The sequence below is a fragment of the Typopeltis vanoorti genome, chromosome 1 (assembly GCF_054136105.1).
Source record: "Typopeltis vanoorti isolate ZY-2024b chromosome 1, IOZ_Tvanoo_1.0, whole genome shotgun sequence".
NCBI lineage: Eukaryota > Metazoa > Arthropoda > Arachnida > Uropygi > Thelyphonidae > Typopeltis > Typopeltis vanoorti.
In genome coordinates, this window is record NC_143549.1 from 178,191,225 (window position 1) to 178,210,912 (window position 19,688).

The 19,688-nt window shown below is 38.0% G+C and overlaps 1 protein-coding gene across 3 annotated transcripts in view; it reads right to left on the reverse strand.

Moving 5' to 3' along the window:
- The window catches only part of LOC150110672 (glucose transporter type 1-like), a 1,175,276-nt gene that overhangs the window by 492,907 nt on the left and 662,681 nt on the right, over window positions 1-19,688 (reverse strand). For all 3 annotated transcript variants that reach the window (XM_090395569.1, XM_090395562.1, XM_090395554.1), the window contains exon 9: window positions 4,031-4,132. In XM_090395569.1, coding sequence (XP_090251695.1) covers window positions 4,031-4,132 — 102 coding nt within the window. The remainder of the gene's footprint in view (window positions 1-4,030; window positions 4,133-19,688) is intronic.

Here is a 19,688-nt window from a genome sequence, read left to right on the forward strand (position 1 = left end):
TTATACAAATTGCTACAAGCTGATTCGTCTGAATTTGCAGTTGCAATCTTCAGATACAGTGTTTATCCTTAGGTTTTGGATCCCAGTGTAGTTAATAATCATCATGCACAGAGCTTGTAGGATGATTTAAACAGTCTCGACAAAGGATGGGAGAAAATATCATATCTTGTCCACATCATGAGAAATGGCAAATATAATCTTCTACAAACCATGTTGGTAAGAAGAACTGATGGCAAAGGAGCTAGAGGAAGAAAAATAATATCTTGGTTTGACAACATCAAGACATGCACAAGAAAGAGCAGCGTACAATTACTCAGATCAATGCAAGAACATAGTTTGTTTGCCAAGATGGTCGCTGACCATTAATAGAAGATGGCACCATAAGAAGAAGATGGGCAAAAAGATAATGGGTATCAGTTTAATGTGGAGACATGTAAAGTTATGCATTTTGGGTTATGTACCAAATTGATGGAACTGTACTCTAAGGAGAGAAATGAAACTAGGTATTTGTAGGTGGTTGTAGATAGAGAGTTGAAATTTAGAGGGAATATGGCTAAGGGTGACAAGGAAGTTCATATGACTATGGATTATGGCTATTGAAGCACACATTAAGAAGTACAGACAAGGAAGTTTATTCCTCTATAAAAGGTCTTGATACATCTGCTTCTGGATTACTGTACTCAGGTTTGCTTACCTACCTGGATTTCTAGTAAATGAGGAAGCAGTGGAGAGGATCCAGAGGCAAGTGACCAAGATGGTGAGTGGTCTGTGGAATGCTCCTTTTGAGGACAGATTGATGATTTGAAGAAGTGGGTTGAAAAAAAAAGAGGAAATGATGGAAACATTTAATATTTAAAGAGTTTTATAGGATTAATGCAGTGGAAGTTTTTCAGCACTTGGTTATTATAGGGGGCAGAGGAAGAAGTCATCCCTGGAAGTTGAGTAAAATTGTAGTTAGTAGGGATGTGAGGAATAGATTTTTCATTTGGAGGGTGGTGAATGAATAGAATGGGATACCAGAGTCAGTTGTGAGTGCTTTGTCTGTTAATGGGTTCAAGGAGGAGTATGATAGGTATTGTGTGGATTGTTTGAGTCTTCCACGATGAGTCTTTGGACTCCACGGAATTACTTGTATAATAATAAGAAGAGAAGGATCAAAAATACAAAGAAAATTATAATTTTGAAGTGGTGGTTAATGTCTTAGGGAAGTTGGTTAACAACCCCTGAATTTCAAACAGCTGGATATGAATATAATCTCTATGAATTCAGGGCAGCATTTTTTATGTCAAGGAGAGGGTTATGACTTGTGGTATTCTATCAAAGAAATTTTAAGGGAGATACTACATAAAGACTACACTGGACAAGACACAATTTGCTTCTGAAATGAAAATAGAAATTCTTTACTAATGTCGATGTGCTGAACATGAAAATGACAATAAAATCTGTCGATTGGCTCTTGGTTAAGAGAGACTCAGTCCGCAATTCATATATAGGTATCATCATTTGGCAATGCTGTATTTCAATCTCCTGATTGCAACATATTGTATCAGCCAATCATACATAAATCATACCCCCAGGAGCTATTGCATTATTGGCTTTTCCAATTTATTCCAATCTATACCGCCATAATTATAATTGCCCATAATAATTACCCTTCCTTTGTTCAGTAATCCACATGTTTTATACAATTCTTCATCATCACTCTCCACATTCCCTGGCCTATAGCAACATCCAACTAAATATGTCTTCCTGTAAACTTCTACATTACACTAAACTGCCTCATTACCAGTGCCACTATTTCCCTCTTTCATATCTACCTTATGTGCTTAATTCCCCTGACTATCATCATCAGCACTTCCCCTCCCTTCTGATGTCATGTCCAAAATACAACATGAAAAATATTGTATCCTTCCATCTTTATTCCCATTATGATATCATCTTCATTCAACCATGTTTCACTTATTCTGATGATTTTGCAGTGAATAAACTCAATTACCGAAATCCTTTCATCTCCCTCTGATACTTCTGGAATTTGTAAAAAACACAGCAGTCATTTTTAGATCTATAACCAGTCCTACCCAAGCCACTGGTTGGTTGCAATTTCCCCACCACACCTGCCCTTGGCCAATTACCTTTATCACCACTTACCACATATATCCACTCAACTTCCCCATCCACATCGTGATATACTCCATCTCCATAAACAATAGCCTGAAGGTTTGTTGAGATATAAAGCCTGGATGACAGCCAAACAAAAGAGAATATGATAGAAAAATATATAAAATACTAAATGTATTTTAAAGGATAGATACAAGAAATATATGGCACTATGGGATTGGAGTGAAAAGAATATGGAATCACTCTGAAAATTGAAGAAGATTGTGGTGGCCAAGAGACTACAGCTTTTTCTGGGTGCATGCATTGGTAGTGAATGGATTTAAGGAAAGCATGATAAGCACTCTGTAAATTAGTACAAGATATTCCCTGTGAACCCTAGGATCTATAAAAGTGTTTAAATAATAATAATATTTAAATTCTGGAAGTCTCCTTTTGGAATGATAACAATGGACTTTCATAAAAGTACAAACAAGCAGCTAAAGTCAAAGAAATGAATAAGTGTGCTGTCCACTTCCAACTTCTTGTGTCATGCATTACTGTTTTATTATTCATTTTGATTATTAACCTTTTATTTTATCAGTTAATTTTTGATGATACTCATATCACATTTTTGAAATCAAACAATGTAAAAAAATTAGCTTTCAACTAGTTACTCCATGTGTTTGTCCTCTAACTGAAATGATTTAGTATGTTTGAAATTATTAATCTAGCACATCAGATATTTCATTCTAATTTATCTATAGAATTAACATATCCACACAGAAATCTGTACAACCGTACAAAAAAATAAAAATGGAACAGCAGCTTTTACCTACATGTCAACAGCACGAGCAGAGTAATGATCCTTTATCCAAACCACTTGTTATATCATCACTTTTCAGGAAGAATTCCTTCTGATTTATGACAAAGATCTGTTTACAAAAACAAATACTAGATTCACCCAGTCTGGCTATCCCACATAATGTTAATTTAGAAATCAATTTATTACAGGCAATATCCTGGTGAAAGCCTTCTTTATTACTAAATAAATCACACACTAAACTTTATTCAGTTACCAGAATATCATCTTGGAGGATTAGATGGGGGAAGGGGAGAAGTTGAAATTATTTATACTGGAAATATTCTTTTAATGAATAAAATTCAGGGTCATTTTGTTCAGAAAATGGCCATAAATATGACCTAATTGAGTTATTTTGAACAGTGATATTTTTTGGATAATTACACAGAGCTTCTGATTGTTTCTCTCTCTCTCTCTTTCTCTCTCTCTCTATTTTTAAACAGCTGGTATCATATACATTTTCTTGCATGTTTTCATGATACATATTTTGTAATGAAGACAATATTAAAAATCCTATGCAAGTTGCTAAGAATATTTTATTTATTTAGAATATATATATGTTCAATGTTGCTAAGTTGCTAAGAAGATTTTATTTATTTAGAATATATATATGTTCAATGAAGAAATTATTTTGTAGTGCTTTACATTTCTTCTTCAGAATTCCTTCTCCTTGTGAAAGCTATTCATTTCCTACATATTTAATCAAAGGCTTTTTTAATTTAACATTACTTAAGAATGGTTTAAGAAATGAGAAATTGCATTGTATTGTATTTTATAAATAAATAAATAAATATATATATATAAAGGGATGTTTTTGTGTATGCATGTAGTCGCACACGTGAATATGCAAGTTGCTAAGAAGATTTTTTTTTTTTTTTGTTTGTTTTGTTTTCTGTGGAGTACATAAACTTATAATAAAATACAATACAATTTTCATTATTAACCAAATATTTTTTCTCCTAATACATCCATTAATATCATGTATCTATAACTGTTATTTTGAATATAAATCAGCTTGAATATAAATTGAATAAACAATATTAAATATAAACAACTGAATATAAATCAGCTTACCAAAGAGGAATGGCCACCCTCTTTCACTGCCAAGGATGGCCTGAATTCCAAGTACCTGAGACACAAGTAGACCTACAGTTACTCCTAACTGGTTAACAGTACCTTAAAAAAAAAAAAAAGAAAAGAAAAAACTTTCTGTGAAATATGCATTTAACATTTTTAAATGTGTTGTGTAAACCAAAACAATATAGACAGAATCTCACTAAAGTGCTTGGGCAATTCTAAACTACTGGTAGAATAATAAAATAATTTTATTACTCAATCATTTCACAAGTTTTCAAGTTTGAGTTTTGAAGGTCTAAAATGACTTTAAAACTGCCCCTCCACTACAATACCAAGAAGAAGAAAGAAAGGTCATAAAGCCCATGGCCAGAATGGGCAAACACTGGATGTGACTAAATTTCCCCAACTATATGACTACTCTGATCGAAACAATTTAGGGAGACCAAAGCATGATGCGGTGGGGAAGCTTTCCCAAATAATAAACAATACTGGAATAGCCCAAAGAATTCATAAACATAACAGTAATCAATACAATCCTCTTTTCCTCCATATAGAAACATTTAAGTGTTGAACACTTAAAGAAGAAAAACGAACCTTAGCATCTTACAGCAAGAACTAAAACACATTAAATGGGACATCATAGGTTTAAGTGAAGTTTGCAGGCAAGATGTACATTTAATAAAACTAAAAAATGGAGACTGCTTATACTATTATGGGAAAACTAAAGGACAATATGGAGTTGGATTTCTAATTAAGAAAACAATTGCACACCTCATAGAAGAATTTAATTATACAGATGAAAGACTAATAGAAATCACACTTAAAATCAACTCCAAACTTAAAATCAGGATCATCCAAATATATGCTCCCACCTCATCCCACACTGATGAAGAGAACAGAAGCATTTTATGACTCACTGCAGCACACTCTAGACAAAAAAAGAAATAGCAATCAAAGCTTTACTATAGTAATGGGAGATTTTAATGCCAAAGTAGGTCATTCCATCCACCAAATGGCTCTTATCAGTAACAAGCATTTTATGAGTAAAATTTTTAAGAAAGCACTAGAAAGAAAATGGACATGGAGAAGTCCAAACGGAGAAATAAAAAATGAAATAGATTATATACTGTGTAACAATAAAGAAATAGTTCAAGCTACATCAGTACTAAATCAAGTAAAAACAGAAAGTGACCACCGACTGGTGAGAGCCAAAATTAAAATAAATCCCAAATGGAAAGAATAAAATGGCTAAACAACAAAAATTCAAAAGTGTTGACTTAAAACCTATTGAAAACAAGAAGAATGATTATGAAGAAAAACTCAATCAAAAACTAGAATTAATAAATATATTTAAGAAGAAGACATAAATAAAATAAGCAGAAACCTAACAGAAGTAATAATCTCAGCAGCCAACGAATTCAAAAGCAACAAACAACAAAAAGACTATAAACTTTCAGAGGAAACCTTACAACTACTACTAAAAAAGAGACGAAATATGAAACAAGACAAAAACTTAATTTCTAAAATAGAATATGCAGAATTATGCAGAACAATAAGGAAAAAGATAAGAAATGAAATAAGATCTTATAACACTAAAAAAATAAAAGAAACAATTGAAACAATAAAAACATGAAAATACTAATAAAACATTTATCAGTTGGCAAAAGTCAAATAACTGCAATAAAAGACAAGAAAGAAACTATAATAAGAAACCAAGAACAAATCCTAAGCAGCTAGAAGAATTTTAAGAAGAACTCTATAGTGATCCTTCAATAGATAAATCAAATATAAATAACTCTTCTCCATCGCATATAGAATTCATCCCCCCATTCACTTCAGATGAAACAAAACAAGCATTAAAACAAATGAAAAATGGCAAATGTCCTGATGAAGATCTAATTCACACATGAATTAATTAAATGGGGAGAAAATAATATCATTCACCATCTCACAAACTTATTAAATCTATCCTAGAAGAGGGGAAAATACCAGAAAACTGGCAAAATGCTACTCTGATACTGTTATTTAAAAAAGGGGACAAAGAAGAAGTAAAGAACTACAGACCAATTAGTATTTTCTCCAATCTGTACAAAATTCTCACAAAAGTAATAACACCAATAAAGCTGTTGGAATGGATGGTATTTCACTGCAGGATTTGAGAGAATGTGCTAAAGAACTGACAGCTCCGTTGACCTGGCTTTTCAATAACATCTGGCTATGGGAAAGGAACCCATGGCATGGAAGGAAGGTAAGATAGTGCCGCTACATAAGGGTGGTAGAAGACTGGAAGTGTCTAATTATAGGCCAATTTGTGTGTCATCAGTAGTTGTTAAGGTCCTGGAGAAATTAGTGAGGGACTATATACAGCGTTGTGTAGATAAGGGTAATGTTATCTGTGAGAATCAGCATGGATTTGTTAAGGGGCGCTCTTGCTTTAGTAATATGATTGCTTTTTTATAATAAAGTGACAAGAGTAGTTGATGAGGGAAAGGCATATACTGCCATTTTTTGGATTTTACATGCCACATGATAAGCTGATATTTAAGTTGCAGCACATGGGTTTAAATGTCGGGTTAGTCAAATGGATTCAGGATTGGCTCACTGATAGGTATCAGAGAGTTGTGTATAGTGGGCCAATATCAAGGAAGCAGAAGGTTACAAGTGGTGTTCCACAGGGCTCAGTACTGGGACCTGTATTGTTCAACCTTTATATCAATGATATTGTCAATGGATTGCAAGGAGAGAATAAGCTGTTTGCAGATGATGTGAAGCTGGGAAGGGTTATCAGTAATAGTGCAGATGTGGCAGCCCTGCAGGAGGATTTGAATGGACTAGACAGATGGGCAAATGAATGGGGATTTCGGTTCAATGCAGCAAAATGTAAAGTCTTGAGGTTTGGGATCCATCAATGGCAGGAGGCATACTCGATTGGAGGACTGGAGGAGGTAGGGGAGGCAAGGGATCTGGGGGTGATGATTGATAGAAAATTGAAATTCAGGGAGCATATTGCAAAGGTGGTGTGGGTAACTCAGAGGACTGCTGAAATACTGAGGACACTGACTTGCAGAGATAAAAAAAGTTGTCATTCTGTTGTATAAGGCCCTGATCAGACCAAACTTAGACTATTGTTCTCAGATTTGGTCCCCAGGATTTGAAGGGGATAAGTTGACTGTGGAAAGGGTACATAGGAGGATAACAAAGATGGTTTCAGGACTGTACAATAATAAGCTATGAGGATCAACTGAGGAAATGTGGACTACAGAGTTTGGTGAATAGAAGAAGGAGAGGTGATATGATTGAGACTTTTAAACTGTTGAGAGGCAGTTACAGGGTAGACAATGGAGATTTCTTTCACTTGGTGGGACAGTGGGAAGGAGCGATGACAAGAGGCTATCCCTGGAAGTTACGAAAGGAGGCTGTGCACAAGAGGTTTCTTTGCGTGGAGGGTGGTTGAACCTTGGAATGCATTGCCTGAGAGAGTAGTTGGAGCGGGAATGGTCAATGGGTTCAAGGAGTGGTATGATAAACTTTGTGTTTCCTAGAAACGACCTCCCATGATGAATCTTTTGACTCCATGGAGGCCTGGATAATAATAATAATAATAAACAGGTTAATCCCTCTTCTAGACTCAAATCAACCAGTAGAACAAGCAGGACTACGTAAAGGCTTGAACACAATTGATCATATTCATGCAGTAAAACAAATAATAGAAAAAGCATAAGAAAACCAATTGCCTCTCTGTTTAGCCTTTATTGATTATGAAAAAGCATTCGATTCAATCAAAACTAATGCAATAATCAAAGTACTCCAGAATCATGAAGTTCTTGGAGAATATATGGACCTCCTCCAGGAAATATACCACACTGCAATAGCAACAATCCAACTTCACACAAGTAGCAATAAAATATCAATTGAAAAAGGTGTCTGACAAGGAGACTCTCTATCACCCAAAATCTTTACAGCAGTCCTTCAAGAAATATTTAATAATATAAACTGGACAAACCTTGGTATAAAAATTAATAACAGAAGCTTAACACACCTAAGATATGCAGATGATATCACAATTTTTGCAAACACTCCAGAAGATCTTAATAGAATGATAGAAGACCTATATCATGAAAGCAGAAAAGTTGGTCTAAAAATAAATGGAGAAAAAACTAAAATCATGTTTAATAATTTTGTAACACCAAAAAACATAATAATAGAAACAATTTCTTGGAAAGAGTCTCTTCATATACATACTTAGGTCATCTCATTGATCTAAACTGGACTCCAAAAGGAAATGAAAAAGGAGAGTTCAACTTGCCTGGGGTGTATTCAGAAAATAGAAAAGCATTTTTCAAAACAATGATGACCTACTCTATTTAAAAAGGAAGACATTTAACTAGTATACTTCCAGTCATCACATATGGTTGTGAAACTTGGTCGCTAACAAAAACAATGGCAAATAAACTAACAACAACTCAAAGAAAAATGGAGAGGTTGATGCTAGGCATCACATTAAAAGATAAGAAGCGAAACACCTAGATAAGAAGCCAGACTCACATCACTGACATCATGCTTCACCATAAGCGACTAAAATGGAAATGGGCCGGACATCTATCCAGGAGAGAAGATGGACCACTATAGTAATGAACTGGATTCCAAAAGAAGGCAAATTAGGTCGAGGACATCCTAAAAGAAGGTGGAGTGATGAACTGTCAAAATTTGTTGGGAAAAATTGGTCAATCATTGCCAAGAACAGAGAAAGGGGGAAAGAACTGGAGGAGGCCTTTGTCCGGCAGTGGACAGAAAATGGCTGAAAAGAAGAAGAAGGTACCAGAAGAACAAAGTTACTTAACTGGCATACAAAGAAACAATTTTCTCCTGTGAACAAATGTCACTCAAACAGATGCATGTAGAAACATAAATTCCAATAATTCAAATGCAAGTGTGAGAACATTGCATCGGAGGAGTACTTCTACTCATATCCTAATGGCAGCAACAAATTATTATTATTATTGTTGTTGTTCCCTCCATAGAGTTGGCAGACTCATCGTGGGAGGTTCGTTCGAGTGACAACATATTTATTTATCATACTGAATCTTGAAATCCTTAACACTCCTTGCATTAACAACACATTCTGGCAAGGCGTTTCATGCACTAACACACATGAAAAAATCTACTCATAACACTCCTCTTCACAACACTCTTACATAACTTCCAGGGATGGACTATGTTTTTCCTCTCTCATCTTCTACCCTTTTTATGATCCCATCTGAATTAATCCAATTAATCTTCTCACTAACTTAAATGTCTAGCATACCATCTCTTTTCCTCCTATCCACCAAACTCTGCAACCCACATTATTTCAACTTCTCTCCATAGCCAGCAATTCAAATTACTGATTTTGTCTTAGTCACTCATCTCTGGACCTCTCTCCAATATTTCTATATCACACTGAAACCAGGTAACCAAATTTGAGCGCAATAGTCCAAGCGTGGTCTGCCCAGTGTTATATACAGTAGAAAAACCACTTCCTTTTATTCCTACATGTTAGAGTAATTCTTGTCATAGTAGCAATATGATGTACAGCCTTTGCATCACTTTAATATGCCCTCTAAACTTCAGTCTACTGTCTACCATCAATGCCAAATCTTCAATCTCATCCACTTCCTGTAGTACAGCACCATAAATATAGTACACAGCATTATATTTCTGCACTCCAAAATGCAACATCTTACACTTATTAATATTAAAACTACAATCCCACTGTCCGAGTCAAAAGTCTATTCAAATCTTCCTGAAGGGACTCTGCATCATCATCATCAGCAAACAACTGAAGATCCCCAGTCAGTCCACATGATATAATCATTTATAAACAAGTTAAACAGCAGGGCCCAAAGAACAGAACCCTGGGGCACATCACTGGTTACCTTCGTTCCAGCATACACAACTAGGTAGTATCGTTTAGAGAGCCAATCTCTGATCCATCTAACCAATATACTATCTATTCCCATCCTCTACAGCTTCTACACCAACTTATCATGTAGTAATCTATCAAGTGCTTTTACAAAGTCCAAGAATATCACTGTCTATGAGTCTCCCTTATCTAACACACTCATTGCTTTTTCATAAAATGCAAGTAAATTGCTAAACAAGACCTACCCTTTACAAATCTGTGCTGACCATCATGAACAATGCTATGTCCATCAATCCAATCATGTATTCTCTTTCTTTTAATGATGCCGTATTCTATTCTTAACCAATTTCTCCAACACCTTGATCACAACTGGTTGACATTGGTGGATAGCCTTCACAGTAGAATTACAGTTGCAAAGGATATACTGGAATTATTGAACAAACACTTTATCAATGTATATCATACCAGTGTAAATGATGCTGTGCAACACCTGATACATCTCTGATTCATCACTTCCAATTCTCCTAATACTTGCTTCCCTTCTATATATTGCAAAGCATCATTTACACTAGTATGATATACATTGATAAAGTGCTTGTTCAATAATTCCAGTATGTCCTTTGCAACTGTTATTCTGCTATGAAGGCTATCCACCAATGTCAACCTGCAATAATTACTGTTTCTCATGCTTGCCATGCAGCAGTAGAATTCTCTGGAATTAACCTTGACTGACCAGCCAATCTCCTCTCATACTGCATCTTTTCTTTCTTTACCATGCTCATCACCTTTCTAACCTGCACTTTATACTCTGCATGGACCTGATCACCACTACTGTCTTGTACCTCCTCCACAGCATTTTCTTTTCTAACACAGCTCTTGATTTCACTGTTCATCCACTTCACTCCTACTCTACTCACTTAATCTTTGGTATGCAGTTATACTATTTAATGTTTAAATAATGTTTAAAATGGTCAGTAAACAATGCAAATCTTTAGAATTATCAGCATAATATGTAAGTGAACAAGATTCAGTATCTGAGAAGTGATAGTCAACAGATTCCCGAAGTTCAGAGGGTGCATTTTTACAACTACAAAAAAGTAGGTAACATATTGCTACTATGAAAAGCAGCACACTGATGAGTAGAGATAAGGAAGTGGGTGATCAGACCCCATATACAGTCAGGGCCGTCCCTAGGAATTTGGTCGCCCCATGCAGTAGCATATTTTGCCGCCCCTTCTCTGTTATTTTTTGTATAGTTTATGCCAACTTTGCTGCCAATAATAAAATTAGTTTAATCCTTTATCCAAGTGTGAGCAAACAAAGTTTGTGCTTGAAAGTATCTTCAGGACTGGGGTAAGGTGGTACAACACCAGTGCAACTCGTTGCAAAGGTGGAGAAAGCTACCTAAGGTGGTGTTGTACCACCTTACCCCAGTCCTGAAGATACTTTCAGGCACAAACTTTGTTTGCTCACATTTGGATAAAGGATTAAACTAATTTTATTATACTCTAACCAAGTGAAAAAATAAACTTTCAACATCTTTCTCTAAATCCAGAGTAATTTATTAAAAAAGGGTGGCACACTATTTGGCAACTCCTATAGGTAGAGATGACCTGCTAATGCTTCTGCCTGGTATCTCCACTTGGGCCTGGCTCCCACTGAAGAGACCCTAAGGGTAGGTTCAAGGTCAAGTATAGCAGAAGAGACACTTTGTAGTTGCACCACCCGTAAAGATCACCGTGACAACAGCAGAAAACAGCGGATTCCAGCCAGAGGCAAAAGTAGTATCCTTTCAACCTGCAGTCGACTAGGAGATCTAGATTGCGTGGACAGATTTGAGAGCTTCATGCACCTGTTCCATAGAAGTACTCCAGTGTTGGTAAGACCTTTCTTTTTTCTGTCTTTTCCTTCTGGTACTTCCTTTGTTTGGCGCATATTTACTGATGAGGAATGGTCAGCGTTCCTCAACTTTGGCCCTTGCTAACATCTTTTTTTTTTTTTCCTATCGATGGAAGTTAGGATTTCACATTAATGATAACATCCTTTCTGCCCAGAACTAGGATTCTCGGTATCGAGGTCAACCAGTCCATACAGAAGCGGGCATTGGCGAGAGTGCTAATTAACGAAGTAGGGGCAGAGAACATATACGGTTTTACACCGTACCCAGGGGGGGAGATTTCAAATAGTGGTCAAAGACGACCAAACAAGAAGGAAACTATTGAACGGTTTCCCATCCTCAGGACAAACAATCAGGCCTTTTGTAGTAGGGACCCTATGCAAAACATTAAAAATAGACAGGTTTCCCCTGGAATACCTGGAAAACGAAGCCGACATCAGGAAATTCTTTGGTAAATGGGGGAAAATTTATGATATCAAAGCGGTAGAGGACGAAGAATTCAAAGGCTGGAAAACAGGAGAAGTAGAAATCCAGATAGATATGGAGAAAGAAGTTCCCAACTTCGTTTACTTGGGCCAAACCAGGGTTATGGTCAATTACCCAGGTGTTAAAAGATTGTGCTTTCGATGTAACTCTGGTGAACACCTCAGGGCAGAATGCCCGAGAACACAATGTAGAAACTGCAGATCACCGAAGCACAAACTAGAAAGCTGCACAGCACCATGTTTCAAATGTGGAGACTCGACTCACAAAATTGACACATGCCCACACAGGACACAGGCAGAAGTAACTGGAGGGACCATAACACCGGTCAGGGCTACACCCATCGGAAAACCTGAGGCTTTATCAGGGAACGATTTCCCGAAGCTCCCCTAACAGTCTGCAAGAGGGGGGAACAGCGAAGAACACAGCCTTCACAAAAATCCCAGTGGGCAAAATACCCAAGAAAACCCGCCACACGAAGGGAAAAAACCCCAACAACGAGATGGGAAAAACTGATACACAGAGGAAGGAGGAAGAAATGGTCGCGATCAGCGCTCCAACAAAGCGCACAAGAGACATAGAGACAGAGGAAAAGAAAAAAGCCAAACACAGCAGCCTACTGTCATCGAAGGACGAAATGGATAACTCCCAAATTATAGGCGAATGTGGAGCAACAGGCACAGAGCCCTTCGACGAGGCCGTAACAATGCCAGGAAACCTACCCCCGGTAGCGGACAACCTGCAGAATCCCAACCACATATCCACAGAATGGACTCTTCTAGCGACATGGATATGTACTTTCTAGGCAACCTCTGTAATGATCTCGAGGCAAAAAGTCCAAACAGCTATGATGGAGAATCGGATGTGGTTTATGTAGACCCACGAACAGATCACAACCCCCTTTCTTCTAAACATCAACATGGAATTTAAAATTGCCACTTTAAACACTAACGGACTATGCAACCCTTTTGTGCAAAGCGCTGTCTGGAGGCTAATGTTAACGCACAAAATTAATATCCTCCTGATACAAGAAACCCATTTCTATAAGCATTGGGACGTGGAGAACTTCTCGAGAAGCTACCCGGTCACCAGCTACTGGTGCTTTGGGAACGCGCACTCGCGAGGGGTGGGGATACTAATTCGCCCCCCAATCGCGGGGGGGGTCACCAACGTCCAGAAAGACGCCACAGGACGTCTAGTAGCGGTGGGCTGGAAGTACGGTGACCATACCATCCGGCTTGTTCCAGTTTACGCCTCGAACAACCCATACAACAGAAGTGGTTTCTTCTCTGCCCTTGAAAACTATCTCCTGCTAGCAGACCACCTCATAGTAGCCAGAGATTGGAATTGTGTGGAAGATACACGCTTAGACAAAGTGGGCGGGAATGCAAATACCGGAACTGGTGTCATTACAGCCTTAAAACGATGTTGCGTAAACTTTGATCTCGTCGATGTCTGGAGGCGGAATAACCCATCCAAAGTAGAGACAACGTGGTGCCGCGGCCAAATATCGACGAGACTAGACAGGGTGTACGTATCTCAAAACTTGGAACAACATGTTCAGAGGATACGTCACACTGCAGTACACAACATGTCAACAGACCACAAAATGGTCATATTCAAAATCACACTCCCAGAGGTTATGGAAACAGCCAGAGGTCCTTGGAGGCTCCCTCCTACCTTTCCCAGTCTTTTTAGCGACCAGCTACAGAACCTTTGTGACAGATGGACAAACACCAACTGGGACTGGGAAAACTGGCTGCGCTTCAAGTGGCAGGCTAAGGAACTGTTTCAAAACTGTGGACGCGAAAGGGCCTACCAACAACGTAAACGGCTGAGGGATCTCTACAGGGAACTTGGCTGGTACCGGATAAACGAACGGAGCGGAGTTCCCAGTGGAGATCTTATCAGACAAGTAGAAACAGAACAGCAGCAAGAGCGGCAGAGTAGAGTCGAGGACCTCGACTTTCGAACGAGACTCTATCTCAGAAATTTGGAATCGCCTTCTGCCGCATTCTACAATCAACAACGGGTGGCGGCAAATGACGAGAGAACGATTTACCAGATCGAAGAGAAGGGCCAGATTCTAAACTCAACTCATGAAATACTACGTCATTTTCATCAGCAGTATCTCGGCATCTTCTCTGACCAGTAGGGCACGGATGGCTTCAGCGAGTGGGACGTCAAACGTTTTCCCGATCATCTTAGTGCCCTGCATGACAGGCCGATAACTGCGGCAGAAATAAAGGCAACGTGCAAAACAATGAAGACGAAAAAGACCCCAGGGCTAGACGGACTAGGGATAGAATTCTATAGATCTATCTGGGATTTTGCACTGCCAGCATTAGTAAACATCTTCAACGAATTCCTCACTTTGGGAAACATCCCCGAGGAATTCCTTAAGAGCTATACAATCTTTATCCCCAAGAAAGACCAAGATCGGACTTTGTCAAATAACTGGCGTCCGATCTCCTTAACCAACTTAGACTACAAGATTTTCGCAAAAATTATCTGCACGCGCATTAAGGGCGGAATAGAAAATATAATAACAAGCTCACAGGTTTACGGAATCCCAGGTAGATCTATGGAATTTAATCTCTTCTTGTTAAGAGACCTAATCAGACTGGCCAAGGAAAAAAAAATACCCCCTGGCACTTCTCTTCACAGACCTGGAAAAAGCGTTTGACAGCGTCAATTACATGTACTTGCAGGACACCCTCAAAAAAATAGGTGTGGGCCCGAGACTTCGGCGTACAATTAAAAATATGTACGCGGAGGCCTCGACACAATTGTCTATTAATGGGTTTCTGACAGAACCGATCTGCATAAAGAGAGGGGTTAGGCAAGGCTGCCCGCTAAGCCCCCTCCTCTTTTCTCTAGCATTAGAACCCCTCATCAACAGAATTGAGAACACCCCCGCAATTAACGGTATTCCACTGCACCAAGTCTCCAGACAATGCAAAATAGTGGCATATGCAGACGATGTAGTGGCTACACTCAGAGATTCTGAGTCCATCTGCATCTATCTTGACATACTGCAAAACTTCAGCATAGTCAGTGGTCTCCGAGTTAACGCACAAAAAAACTAAAATCAAAAGTTTTGGAAATTTCCATAACACTGGACTTCCCTACGGTTTAACGCTGCATACGCAGCCCCTGACAATACTAGGCGTTCCGTTTTCTGAGACCCTAGCATTACCAACTCAAAAATTACAGGAAACAAGCATGGAAAGGATAAAGCTGTTCAAACTAACCTTTTTCTCCTTTTATGGCAGAGCCACAGTAATAAGAACAATCATTACCCCAATGCTGATGCACACAATCAACATCACAGGCATCACACTGCTACAAGAAAATCAATTATCAAAAAAACTCATAGACTTCTTCTGGAATGAGAAAAAACACGAGGTAAAAAAAGAATACCTACAACTAAAACATGAAGAAGGGGGGTACGCTCTGCTCGATCTCAAAAGCCTGCTCCATGCAAACACATTCAAAACTGTACGGAAGGCCTTAAACTCAAACCACACTTCAGGCCTCCTCATTAGATATTTTATAGGATTTTTCCTCCCCCTCTTTGGGATCACAGACTATGCTGGACCCCACGCAGGGGTTGTGCCCAAGTGGTACCGCACACTAGTGAAATCGCTCACAACACTCAGAGACAAAGGAACAGAAATCCTCACACACAAACCCAAAGCAGTATACTGGGATTTCTTCCAACTCTCCAGGCGTGATACACCAAATCTCAGGACCAACAACGAAATTCTTTTTAGAAACATTAAAAATAGCTGAGGACAGCCTTTTCATCGGGATCTCGCCTGGCAAATAGCCTACGGGCAGCTCCTGGTGAAACAGGTTAAATCCAGGTATGTACCCAGTCCGTGCGACCCCTTCTGTGATGTCTGCCGAGGCGTGGAAACGGTGGAGCATTTTTTTTATTTTTGCCCACCAGCCCAACGCATCTGGCAAAGACTGAGCACAGCATTGGGAATCCCGATGCTGTCACTAGAAGAGGTCGTACATCTACAATTCCCTCCAGCGGTCAACAAGACCCAAAAGTTCGCTATCATCTTAATTAACGTCTTAAAGTATCACATCTGGAAGGTAAGGAAAAAATCCCAGGTATAGGATGCAAATTTAATGTACGCAAGAATAAGGAAAGTTTTTTTTTTCTATCTACCTAAATTTCTTGCGCAAGAGAGACATTTACTAGGAGACTTTAAAATTGTGAACAAATACTGCAAACCACCGAAAATATGCTTTCTCATACAGGGATGCATCAAGCCCTGTATATATCTTTAGAATCTACAAAACCCTACCTAACTCTCCCTAGGAAAAGTAATAACTATTCTGTCCTTCCTCGCCACAAAGCTTTCACTGGCACGGATTCTCTTACTCCAAACAAGGGGGGGGGGTAGATCTGAGAACCCGGGCTGCGAAGGCTTACAGCGAGGCGGTGCCGCTCCCTGTGAGCGGCATCTCCCGGGCCAGATTCTACCCCATTTTAAGTCCCAGTGGTACCAGGTCCGCAAGTTCTTCAAAACGTTCTTATTCATTTCAACTTACCGGACCTTAAGTCCTTTCTTATATATATATATAAGAAAAAAAAAAAAAAAGAAAAAAATCTAGTCTGGACCTTAAGTTCGAATTTTATGGTAAATTTATATATCCAGTTTGGACCATAAGTCCTTAGATTTTCAATAACAGCAGTAAATTTTAATTACCCGGAATACAAATAAGAATTTAGTAACAAAAATTACGAACAAATATTTAAACTGTAAAATACTGTTCCAAAACAGGGTCAACGGATATCCTCCATAGACACCTGATTAAATCATTAAATTGGATAAATTTATATGCAAACTTTAGACAAAATTTTATGGTTAAGTTAACCTTTTTTTGAACAGATAAATTGAGATTGTGTTACAGACCAATTAGCCTAAAATGGCTAAACAGGTTGACTGAGGCCTCTTTTACCTCCTACTATCCTACTCTATCTTGCATTATCCTCCTCTCTCACTGTCTGTTGATCCTCAGCATGCTTTATTCTCCAAAGGCCAATGATGAGAGACATGAACTCCCATTCTACCTCAATAATGGTTGAAGCTAGTCTGGGTAGTGGCCCTTCCCTTAATGCAAAACATTAGACATATCTGCAAGGAGATGTGTTTGGCATTATAGGCGATACTGAGATAGGAGTGTTGGTAGCTTTCTCCACCTTTGCAATGAGTTGCCCTGGTGGTGTTGCACCACCTTACCCCAGTCCTGAAGATACTTTCAGGCACAAACTTTGTTTGCTCACACTTGGATAAAGGATTAAACTAATTTTATTATACTCTAACCAAGTGAAAAATAAACTTTAAACTTTCAACTTTGCTGCCCCGTGCAAATGCATGTCTTGCACCATCAGTAGAGCTGGCCCTGTATACAGTGTGCAAATTTGATCACCTGGTTTCAAATTATGAAGAAATTATGGAATGGGACCAGAGGTAAGTGATATCAGTAATATTGGTTATGGGGAAAGAATGAGAAAATCTTTTTAAGTTTAGTAGAAAAGCTACAATGAATTGATATGATAAGGTTGTTTAAGCTATTGAGAAGATTTTATGGGATTGATATGGATTATACATCGATAGAGAGTAAAGGGAAAAGGAATAAGAGGCTAGTCCTGGAAGTTTGTTAATGGGTGATGAAGAAGGGATAGATTTTTTACATAGACAGTGAGTGGAATGCATTACTTGTGTGTGTGTGTTACACATCAGTTTGCAGTTCAACGTGGCAGGTATGCTAGTAGTGGAGTGAGATCTTTTGTGATTTCAAGAGGTTTGTTAATAATATTTTAAATACAATAGTATGTTTCATAGTAAGCTGGATCTGATTCACAAATTCATTGGAACCAGTTGTTAAATGAAGGAGTCAGCTACAAAAAAAAAAAAACACTCAAGTGTAAATGTGACTGCTTCTCATATATTCAACTGAAAACTGGTAGATAATCCTATCATGAAACAAATAGTATTGAAATATGATATTTGAAAAGGGTCATGTTCTAATAAAGAAGGGAAAAAAGTTAAATATAGAGGCCACCTCTATTAAGATGCTTAGGAAATTTTTAAGCAGTTCTAGGATCATCATTTTCCATTTAATAACCAGTAACAGAAGTGTATGTAAATGGGAAAAAACAACAATAAAAAAAAAGAGCTGAAAATGATTGATAGAATGTGATTGATAGAATGCCACAAAATGAATTATTAGAAAATAACAATAATATGGTTTAAGAATTTATAAAAAAGAAAAAATATCCAGTTTCTACTTATGTAGTTTCATGCTACAGTTTTCTACAATTTTTTTCAATATTACTTGATCCGTTTAATTTTATATGATATGGGCATAGATGTTGGTGATTGTCTGTGGAAATACCAGTGGTGGTCAGTGGTAGATGGCATTGGTGTAGTTGCAGTCGGTTGGTGATTGAATGTGGAGACGGAGTTGTAGAGCAGGTGCCCTCCCTCGATGAGTCCCTGGACTCCCTGGAGGTGTCAAATAATAATAATAATAATTTGTGTATGGGATTTGTATGGGCTTATCCCTTAACTTAAATAAGTTCATGTCGCCGAGTTGAAGCCTTTGGCTCTTCATATGATTAGTAATTTATTAGGACACCTTCTTGGCAATTCTCATAGAAGGAATGTAAGTTCTGTTCGATACAAACTTGGTATTAACTAGGTCTACCTACTCACTGATGAGACCTCAATAAAGGTTGAAACCGGTCTGGGTAGTGACCTTCTCTCATAATGTAGAACAGTAATACAGCTCCTAGGAGCTAAGTTCACATTATGGGAAAATACCAAGAATAGTGATTGGAGCCTGCTTCACCCTTACTATGAGTTGCCTCAGTTTGCACTAGCAAATGGGTCAGGTGTTGCACTATCCAGTGCAACACCTGACCCATTTGCTTACGCTTGGAATTGCCAAACTTTATATAGTCTCTATATTCGGCTAAGAAACAATATGGGATGTAATATCCCTTAACTTAAATACTATAATAATTATAGGTTGTTATATTCGGGTAATAATCATCAAGAAATGAAAGAGTAGCAATAGCATTCAATACCAAACATGAAGATAAACTTCTTGATTGGAAGATAGTTTCAAGCAGAGTTATGTGGGCAAATTTCAAAATTGGAAAATGGACAATGAAACTTATTTGTGCCTATGGTCCCATAGAAGGATCTCCTAAAGAAGAAGTAGAGGAATTTTTTGAGTTGCTAGAGCAGGCAGCTGACATAAAGAGTTTTACTTATTAGAGATCTAAACAGCAGAGTAGGAAGTGAATCCCAATAGACATATTGAAATGTATTGGTAAAATTTGG